Raw genomic sequence first — 11,170 nt, 5'->3', positions numbered from 1 at the left:
TGGGCAAAGCAGTAAGCCAGTCAAAGACATCTTAGTTCCCTGATTCAAAACAAGCAAACAAACATATTTGCTTCCTTTAATTCTATAATACAGACATTGAGTACCACACACTCCCGGCCAGCCATACGGCAACAACGCCAAAAGCAATCTGTCACTGAAAAATGTGGAAACATCACCCTCCCCCCCGCCAGACAATATTTTCAATAGCACAGCACTAGTGTCTCATACACAACTTCAATCCTGAGCAACAACCAAAAAATGATTATGACATTGCCTATTTACCCATGTTAACATTACCGGATATTACCGTGTTTACCTATTTTCATAATGAAATGGAAATCATTATGAATTCCAGGTCTTAATAGTACACAATAATTTACAAAAAAACTGGTTAAATGGCTGCTTTGTCCACATGAGTGGTTATTACCATTAGGCAGGCTCCCATTTTCACAGCGGAATTTTTTCAGCTGATGGAAAAAGCATGGCCATGACATATCGAAGTCTAAACTATTTCCCAGTATTTTTCCAGGAAACCAAATGGAGCATAAAAGGTCTCTGGTCATTTTTCCATGACATAGTATGCAATTCCATTTTGCATGGTATTGTGGATTTTTAGAATTTGCCCCAAAACCAGGCAATCTCTATGTCAAGCATGTACTCAAAAGCATTTAAACCAACGTTAGTGTGAGAAATCCGCACATTTCATTATTATTATGATTACAGCTGAAGTTTTAGTGTTGCAGAGTTCCTGTAGCATTAAAAGCCATGTAAACTGACAATATGTTGACAGGGGTTGGCATTTATAAGGGTTTTAACAGTCTGAGGGTTGCACTTAAACTAGACAGTCTTACTGTCATTTGGGGTCATGCCTTCAATATCTAGGGATAAATATGTCACTGATGAAGAAGTAACTAGTTTATTCTTAAAAACAGAAATAGAGGTTAACCTGTAGCCCTCCTCTCACATAAACTAAAGAAGAGAACTAAGGATGTGAGTTGGAGAAGTCTTACCTTCAGATGGACAATGCAGTTTATCTATCAGAAGTGACTTCATATCGTTAAAATACATTTGTACAAATAGATGTACCACCATCATAATAATTAACATAGGCCCCCCACGCTCAGGAAACATTTACCTGTTACACAGACACTGCACTGACACTGTGAGATCGTGTTTGTAAGAACCTGAGCAGGAAAAGCTCTTGTTATTTGAACATGCAAATGAATATATATACACTCACCTAAAGGATTATTAGGAACACCTGTTCAATTTCTCATTAATGCAATTATCTAACCAACCAATCACATGGCAGTTGCTTCAATGCATTTAGGGGTGTGGTCCTGGTCAAGACAATCTCCTGAACTCCAAACTGAATGTCTGAATGGGAAAGAAAGGTGATTTAAGCAATTTTGAGCGTGGCATGATTGTTGGTGCCAGACGGGCCGGTCTGAGTATTTCACTATCTGCTCAGTTACTGGGATTTTCACGCACAACCATTTCTAGGGTTTACAAAGAATGGTGTGAAAAGGGAAAAACATCCAGTATGCGGCAGTCCTGTGGGCGAAAATGCCTTGTTGATGCTAGAGGTCAGAGGAGAATGGGCCGACTGATTCAAGCTGATAGAAGAGCAACTTTGACTGAAATAACCACTCGTTACAACCGAGGTATGCAGCAAAGCATTTGTGAAGCCACAACACGTACAACCTTGAGGCGGATGGGCTACAACAGCAGAAGACCCCACCGGGTACCACTCATCTCCACTACAAATAGGAAAAAGAGGCTACAATTTGCACAAGCTCACCAAAATTGGACAGTTGAAGACTGGAAAAATGTTGCCTGGTCTGATGAGTCTCGATTTCTGTTGAGACATTCAGATGGTAGAGTCAGAATTTGGCGTAAACAGAATGAGAACATGGATCCATCATGCCTTGTTACCACTGTGCAGGCTGCTGGTGGTGGTGTAATGGTGTGGGGGATGTTTTCTTGGCACACTTTAGGCCCCTTAGTGCCAATTGGGCATCGTTTAAATGCCACGGCCTACCTGAGCATTGTTTCTGACCATGTCCATCCCTTTATGACCACCATGTACCCATCCTCTGAGGGCTACTTCCAGCAGGATAATGCACCATGTCACAAAGGTCGAATCATTTCAAATTGGTTTCTTGAACATGACAATGAGTTCACTGTACTAAACTGGCCCCCACAGTCACCAGATCTCAACCCAATAGAGCATCTTTGGGATGTGGTGGAACGGGAGCTTCGTGCCCTGGATGTGCATCCCACAAATCTCCATCAACTGCAAGATGCTATCCTATCAATATGGGCCAACATTTCTAAAGAATGCTTTCAGCACCTTGTTGAATCAATGCCACGTAGAATTAAGGCAGTTCTGAAGGCGAAAGGGGGTCAAACACAGTATTGGTATTGTGTTCCTAATAATCCTTTAGGTGAGTGTGTATATATATATATATATATATATAAAAACAACAGATATGTTGCGATTTCTCCATCGAGGCCCGATTTCTTATTTGTACGTGAGCTGAAGCAAACCCTCCTGGTACCTTCACACACAAAAATGTATACCAACATAACCAGCAAGATGGAGGGGAAAGAAAACCCTTGTGTCTGTGGTCCTTCTTTTGTTCTTAATTGCCTCACAAATTGGTGGGATATTTCTCTGTGCTTAAAAAGGTATCATCAGTCAAAGGCTTCTCACTGCGGTTGGGCTCGGTTCCAACTGTCTACAATCAAGAAGCTCAGCTAACACGCAAGGTAAAGCACTGTTAATTAAAATCACCAGTCGCACGCAACACCTAACCTCTGCTGGATGCAGAAACCTTTAAATGTCAGTCCCAAGAGCTGCTCTGACAGATCTCTCCTCTGCCTCTCCGAGTGCACATTCACAATGCACACAATTATTCCCCGATATTGAAGGCTGAGCGAAGGAATTGTACACACACTCACATTTTCTAGGAAAAGAAAAGTAAATGTCTAATAATACGGAGAAGCCAAAGACAGGCTGATATTAGTAGCACTATAATTATCATTAGAAATACAGGAAAGGTTATGTTTAAACAGCCACACAGAGTTTACACAAGTAGTGCTTTAAAATAAGGCCTGTTTGATTTACATCACAGTGATTTCTTGTGTGTTTGCAGGCAGATGCGCGTGATTTTTGGCCGTCTTCATTTCAATGGTATGTGTTCTAGTCTTGGAGTACATCCAAGGACATCTCCTTTCAGAGAGTAGGCACATATAAATAAGCAGAACATGTGAACGATCATCAAAGTGGAAATCTCCAACTAAACCTGCTGATTAAGATCATATAGTCCAGCAACCAACCAGCTAACCACAGCAATCAAAGGCTCCCTTCAAGCCTTCCCTGAGTTTCCTGAAGCCCTGAGGTGGAATTGAATAAGTCGGGTCACTTGAGGTCCCACCTACCACCTTTCTCTCTTTCCAAAATAGAATTTACTAATAACACAAGCTGACCTTAATAAACATTTGAATCTCACAGTCTGAATCACGACGAGGTGGTGATGAGAGGAACTTGCAGGAACTTCCATCTGAAAGGACGAAGCAAACTTTTATAAAATTATATGTAAGCTACTTGACACAAGGTGGGACGACTGCAGAGTTCAACCTTGTACCTGGTTTAACATAACTGTCTTGTATGCGTCCTGTAAAATACACGAGCCAAAGCCAATTATTAGCAAAATAAAGTAAAATATTTTATTTCTTTGCAAAAACCTAGTGGCACAAGGATCACGTCGTGAATTATAAAGCTACGGGCCGTAAAACTATTACAAGGCTGCCCTCTGCTGACAACACAGCGGCATGCCAACCATCCTGCTAGCAGATGGCTTTGTTAGCCTGCTAGATCCCTTGAAGCATCCTTGGTTTGATTGTGAAGGTTGCATCAGTTTCCATGAATTCTGAGAAAAGCCAAATGTTGTTTTAGAGAGTAACGTGACCAGAAAAACTTAAATAAATAAAGAACCAAAAACACATTGTTCATTAATCTAATCATCAATAATCCAAGAGCTTTACCTCTGAAGTAGGATTGTCGTGAAAGAGCAAGCCAAAAGAAACTAACACCTCACTTCTCTTAGGCCTAATGATGGATTGTGTTGAGTTTAAGTCCAAAACATTGACCTCAGCTACTGTGTCACAAGAAGTGAGCAGAAAGCAACAGGATCTTGTTAAAACGAGATAATTATTAATATGTGAGCTTTCTTGTAAAGGCCGAGATGCTACAACGATGGAAAAAGGCAGAGGGGTCCATAAAATATGAACACACAAGATCTAAAGTCTCACACAATTCACCTTGAGAAAGAAATTGAAACACCAGTTTTCTGTGGCATTCTTTATTAAATCATCCTTAAAGATATTGGCTTATTATAACAATTATTATTTTTAAGCACCAATAATAAGACGTTGAAAAAAGAAAATCACATTTGAACCCCTGTGCGATTTGACAGTGAAAATCTTAATTTTTTGACAGGATATGAACACTATTGCCACTGCACAAACATTCCCCCTCGCATGGCAGATAAAATAGGTGTGTCTATATTAGCATGCGTATGGGTTACGATAAAGTGTTTGTTATTTTATTATGGCTTTCTATTGCATATATTATTATTCATGTCAGGTGGCTTAATAAGAAACAAGTGCTCTTCAACCATACTAATATGAGAGGTGGGAAATAGGATCTCTCTTTCAAACAGGAAAAACAGTATGTACACTAACTTTATGAAACACTTTTTATGCATAATAATGATAAATTAAAATTGTATTTGTTTTTCTGTGATTCTCAAACTCATTTAAGATGCTATACAATACATGTGAATTTACTCAATTAATTTAATAGAAACACTACTGTTGATCAACCTTTGAAAATAAAAAGGAGCATATAAATTGGAAAAGTGACATCTGTTTCTGACTGTAATGAACGATTTTGACATGGTGCGTATGAACAAACAGGACTGTAAAAGGCACAGAGCTAAATGGTCTCTCTCTCTCTTCCTCTGTGTGAAGAGTTTTGGCACAGTTTTAGTACAGTGCAACAGAAAATCTAAACGGTTTACAGGGTTAGAACCAGAGGCAATCCAACACAGTTATACATGAATTACAGGTCAAAAACTTTGGTAATTCAACACCAAAAGCAAAAAAACACAAAGAAAAGAGGAATTGCAAATCTGGAAAAAAATTATAGATTTATTTTAATAGAATTCAGTGGTTATTCAGCCAAAATAAAACAAAGAAACACACAAACAAAAGAAACTCAACTTGTTCAAAACTTCCAAGCATTCAAGGTTTGAAAGGAACAACAAATCGACAAGAAAACTGTTGTCGCACGAAAGGACACAAAGCAAGTGTCGGCTCACAGCGCCAGACTCGTTAAGTGCCTGGGTGAATAGCAAGACTGTGTGAAGAGACATTCACTATTCCTTCTATAGGCATACATGAAAATGTGATTTCTGTATTGAAGGACAACAATGGGCGAACAACAGAGAAATAAATGTAAAAGTAAGGTAAACAAAATGAAATGACTAGACAAATGACGACAACAGTACAGTACTGCAAGTAAGAATGCCACCACTTTGTGTACAAAACAATAAATGGTGTCTCCAGAGCTTTCAAGTGGGCGGGTTTTGTTCTAGTGAGAAAACAAACACATGCACAAGAATTAAATAATTGATCCAGACGTACATATTTGATGCCTTTCAGGATAAACACCAGGACCATACCAACAGAAAGCACTGAGCAGAACATTCCCCTGAAGATACAAGTTGCACAAAAAGTGCCAGGTAGTTTCGCACCTTAGTGGTCCAGAAGGGAGCAACAAAAAACATCGCAGGAAAGCAAATCACACTGAGAAAAAATATGTAATGTGTGGCTGACACTTTCCCACTCCCCAATTCGCTAATAATTCGCAAACTCTGTGTAGTTTGATATAAAGTTCTGAATTAGAGAGAATCAACGAGCAGGAGAGCACAGTCAATCATGTTATATCACAAAGTGGTTTATATCATGCATGTGAGAAGCACCTCGCTGTACAGCAAAGACTAAATGACCGCGCTTGATCATTTCAAATTGATCAAGTTTCATTTTTTTTTTTTTAAAGAGACTGGTCACGATGGTACAGCAGGGGGAAAACACATTCGTTATATCAGGGAATTATTTCTCATTGCAAAGCGGTTTCCCTTCAAATTAGCCCATGCCAGAAATGGTTCCCCCCCCTGCTTTCTCTTTGCCTTCTGAGCTACGTAGCACTGGCTTGAAATCCTGTAGGCTTGACCTGTTTGCCTTCCATTTTCAAAGTTGAATATTACAAATGTAATACAAAGACGTGTCACTGCAGAACTGTGTTGTGTTCTCCATTACTCAACAATGAGGGAGCATGTTAAACTGTTTAATGTAAGCTTACATTACTTCAGTCAATCAGCTCTACCCTGAAAAAATGATAACTATAATGGAGTGTACATAGAGTATATTGAAGTATACCTAACTGTACTGAGGGCCAAATGGCTCAAGTAATTTAAGCTAAGTTTAACTATCTAACAAACTCCCTAGTTGTTGAGTGTTTTCATCAGGGTAGTTCAAAAAAAATAATGAAAGGACACTTAAACCATCAAAGCAAAACCTCCAGGATCTGATTTTCCTTGTGGGCAAGCTGCGAACAAGATGTAATTCATTCAGTATAGAGTGGGCAGTTTGCCCTCAGGGAAAATAAGTACCCAAGTCACCAAAACTCCCAAAGAATCACCACTGATACCCAGATGAGGTAGTCCTGTGAAAAATCCCACAGATATACACTTAGATTCTTTAGGGGCTCAGTATTTGAGTAACATGCATCTTAAACATTTCCACATTCCAGTTCCACTTCCTGTAACAAGGTGAAAAAGTAGACAAATGAATTGAACCCAAAGTAATCCTAAAGGTTTCCACTGAAGTAAATTCCTATCGGATGTATGTCTTTAACTGAAGAAAAGGAATTTGTGTAAGTCCTGTAGGTTTTTTTCCACAAGTTTAAAGAACTACACTATATAGAAATACTGCTGTATTAATAATTCTTAAGTTATTAATAACAGGATATATTTATGTAGGCTTTTGTAGTGAATCAACTGGGACCATCTTTGCAGAAAAGAAGCAACCGTGTAGAGAATGAATCAATTCACTGTGTTGCATATTTTTGTGAATATGACCAAGATATGAATCTTTTAAAGATTCGAGATTCGTCTGTGGACAGGACACCCTCTAGGAAAAACGTATACAACGCAATCATATCGGTAAACTATCTAAAGAGGACCGAACCCGTATATTAAATTAAAACAACTAAAAAGTTACAGACACCTTTAAAACATTAGTCAGTGGCATGCACAGTGTCGGACATCTCTTCCCCATCGTTTGGCAGGACCTTTTAGCCTCTTAACACCACAGACTGCGGAAGGACATTTAAAAGTGATGACATGAAAGATGCTTGTATATTTAACATTTCCTCTCCCCCCACACTCGTTTTTAGTAGTCACATTTACAATGAACTATAATCATAAAAGTGTTTCCTATAAAAGTAATAAGAACCGGGCCGTATTCATAAAACATTAACCAGCATCATCGTCTTATTGAGTAACTGTAACGTATAACATGACAGAATAACAGAAGTATAAACTGACATCCCTGGAGGTAGTTGTAACCTTGTAACAGTTGGGGTTTGTTTTTGTTTAGTTTTTTGTTTAAACAAACTGGAGTACAATTGGCCTGGTGCGTTACAAATATGACCCATGAAGTTAAAAAAATTAAAACAAAACTATAACAAAAAAAGGTCTGTGTTTTTTGTGTGTGTCTAAAGCGGACATCGAACCCGTGCTGTCATGGCCTCTTGCTGTCCAGAAGGGCCTTCCAATCACACGACCAGGACTGGAGTCTCCGGAGGCACGAGCTGGGCGGCAGGTGTTTGTTGTGGCAGGCGGTGAAAAGGATATGCTCCCAGGAGGGATTGGGTTCAGCCCCTTCACACACAATAAACAAGGATTTACATTACACGGAGGTCCAGATACTTTTAGCAACCATTAAAGATAAAAAAAAGCATAACTGTGAAAAGTACAACACTTGTTACACAACAGCACACCTCTGTGACACACCCTCACAGTGCAGGCATGTCCTGCGTCTGTGGGGCCCTGATTTGGTCCTTTAATGTGAACAACTCGATTCTGATTCACAAGGAAGGGTAAAGGAATTATGGGGGTATCTTAAGAGCATCATTACTTAGGCCGACCTCTTATTTTCAAGCTGTCTAAACCCGTCTAATCTACTGTAGGCAGTTTGACATGATTACACAACACAGTAGTAGCTGCTCAGCCTTACCCGTGATGTCTGGCTTGTCATCGATGAGAAGGTCCGCAGACACCACCGTCTTGTCTCTGGTCAGTATGATCTGCTCCAAAAACTCGTGGCCAAAATGCTTTTCTACCCAGGCATACTGAGAGGAAGAAAAGCTGAGCACTTTAACCATGCACACATCTAGAGACCGACATGTCACACAATTCAAAATTCCCTAAGTCTTCTAAAAAATAAAGGCAAAGGAGTAAAAGGATGAACTTACCTTTTCGTAAGGACAGTAGTTGTATTTCTTTATTGGACTAGTGCAAATAAAAACATCAGTGCTGAAAGATAAGGGAAACAAATCAAATGAATTAATCACAAAACAAATGGATCATCATCTTCAGCAGCTTTTATTGACCCACTTCTGGATGAGGCCTCCCCGAGATACAAGACAAAAGTGTAAATATCTTGGGGAGGCCTTCAAGATAAGATATTATACACACACACACACACACACACACACACACACACACACACACACATACATATATACTTTCCCTGATGAAAACCTTACTTTTTAAGCTTAGACATCTCCTTCACTGCTTCCACAGCACCAGGCAGTGGCTCCAGGTCTATGAAGAAGTTTTGCGATTCCCATACGCTGATGGCCTTCTCCTTAAAACAAAGTATCCACCTTAAGTCTGCTGATCTGACAGCTCACTATACATAGTGCAAAGTCTGCAGCTGGCATTTATAGTCCTCCATATACTACAGAGTACCTAAAAATTACTGGGATAATTGTTAGCAAGTGAAAAACAAAATGTCATGTATGGATTCATACAAAGCAGAATGTGGGGGATTGGCTGCGGCTTCCAATGTGCTCACAAATAAATGGATATACTGTATCCGAGATTTCTGTTCCTTGGTTCAATGTGTCATCTTTCGCTTTATTTCATGGCATAGAAAGACCTTTATACAATGCATGACATCTTATTATTATGTGTTTATTTGAGTGTCCAGGAATGGCTGTAAACTCTAATATTCCAACAGCACTGAGCAGACTCATATTTTTGGTGCTGCTTGTGTACAAAGCAATTAAACCTTTAATTGATAGTTCAATTAAAACAAAAGGTAAAGCAGATCCTTGTGGTTGGACACCTTCACACCTAGCTTTACTATGTATATTTTCTGGCATGTCTTGAGGCCAATCCGTGTTTAAAGGTCGGCATATCTAACAGAAACGTGACCGTTCCACGATGACGTCACCATGGCATCGCGGCACAAACACCGGTGCTGTTAATGACTTTCTAGGTTGGCCTGCATTAGGTGAGAGGACAGAAAAACAGCCGCTCCAGTATCAGGTTTCAATTGGTACTACATCTAGTTCCGTGTAGAGCCTATAGTACATTTTGCAAACACTTTTTAATCACCACCCCCGCCCAAAATTGTACATTACTCTTAAACAATTGTATACGTCTGTTTACCGCGTAATTACTACACTTTTTGTTTTCATCCTGACCAACAGCATTTTCTTACAAAATGCATACATTTCACGTGCACAGACAAAGTTGACCAAATACAAACTAAAAAGTATGTATGACACTTACGCAAAGATCACTCCTGAGTTGTCCATACTGGGTCGACACCCAAAATCCTCTGCGATCCTCCAAACTAATGCACGGCTCCTTCGGATATCTGGCCTGGAATTTCTTCAAAAATCCTCCTTCGAAATCCGCTATGACCCCGTCCATGTCGACCAGAACTCGCAACCTTTTGCTTGAAGAACTTGACGCATGCATTTTGTCCGAAGTGTGAATATGCTCAGAGACACATCTGATCGGTGTACAAACCAGAGCCCTGTCCGCCTTGAGCAGATGCACAATTCGAGCAAATAAAACCATTATTGTCATATATTACGTACTTTATAGTGCAACCGATAAGAAGGCTCAAAGGTCCACCTAAAGAAGTTGCAAATTAAATACGCCTGCTGCAACGCCTTGCCCCTCAAACGGATGGCTTGCATTTAAATGCTAGGTAATTCTCGAACTCCTTAATCTAAAATTCGAAAAGGAATCCTAAACAACATAAGCAATATGCTGTTCTATTATGATTGCTATTTTATGATCGGCCAAAGCTATTGACAGCTGGCTTGTGCACGCCCATCAGTGCTTTCCCCTGCAGCCAAAATGTTCAACCTTTACAATGTCTGTGTCTGAAAACCCGATCTTTGCATTCGGAGCTTCTGCACAAAACAGTGTCCATTTTCACATATACATAGAAAGGTGTGTGTGGACTTGTTTACAACAGTGCAGATGTGCAGTTCTGTCTCAGGCCCGCAGTGCTGCTGTCATCACAATCGGTGTGACACTGCAAACACACACACACTGGAGCTCAGAGCGGTTCAGCTCGTAACCTTTTGCAAAACAACTACTGCGGAAACCCGGAAGCACTAGGTCGGTCATTTTTTTGTTTTGTGCGGCATTCACTCTTAAATGAAAACACACCAGTTAGGAGGCCGGCCACATTTATTTATGCATTCATTTCCACATTAATTTACTTAAGTACTTATGTATTTTTTATGGTGGCATTATATGGTCCTCCATATACCACAGAGTACCTAAAATAATAATACATCCATGATATGTGCAAGCCCATAATGCGCAGATATAATTACAAATTCATATCTTAATAATTGTACATCCCAGCCAATGCCTCATTTTCCACCAAACACGGTGCACACTTTTAATATGAAAGTGCAGTTTTTCAAAAGCTATGTGTTGAAACACACGAACCCATATGGACATATCGAGGTGTGTACCTTTAAGAGCCCAGCGAATGGCGTGAG

The 11,170-nt window shown here is 39.8% G+C and overlaps 1 protein-coding gene across 1 annotated transcript; it reads right to left on the bottom strand.

Annotated features, from left to right (window-relative positions):
- Positions 1-4,351: 4,351 nt before the first annotated feature.
- On the bottom strand, positions 4,352-11,090 carry nt5m (5',3'-nucleotidase, mitochondrial). The gene is made up of 5 exons (XM_066688773.1): positions 9,933-11,090; positions 8,900-9,000; positions 8,606-8,666; positions 8,368-8,482; positions 4,352-8,012 (listed from the first exon to the last, which is right to left on the bottom strand). The coding sequence occupies exons 1-5, from the start codon at positions 10,233-10,235 to the stop codon at positions 7,873-7,875; spliced, it is 720 nt and encodes a 239-aa protein (XP_066544870.1). The 5' UTR covers positions 10,236-11,090; the 3' UTR covers positions 4,352-7,872.
- Between the last annotated feature and the right edge of the window lie 80 nt (positions 11,091-11,170).

The sequence above is a fragment of the Amia ocellicauda genome, chromosome 17, assembly GCF_036373705.1.
Source record: "Amia ocellicauda isolate fAmiCal2 chromosome 17, fAmiCal2.hap1, whole genome shotgun sequence".
Taxonomy (NCBI): Eukaryota; Metazoa; Chordata; class Actinopteri; order Amiiformes; family Amiidae; genus Amia; species Amia ocellicauda.
Note: the sequence above shows the minus strand (reverse complement) of the source record. Positions and strands in the feature narration are given on the sequence as shown.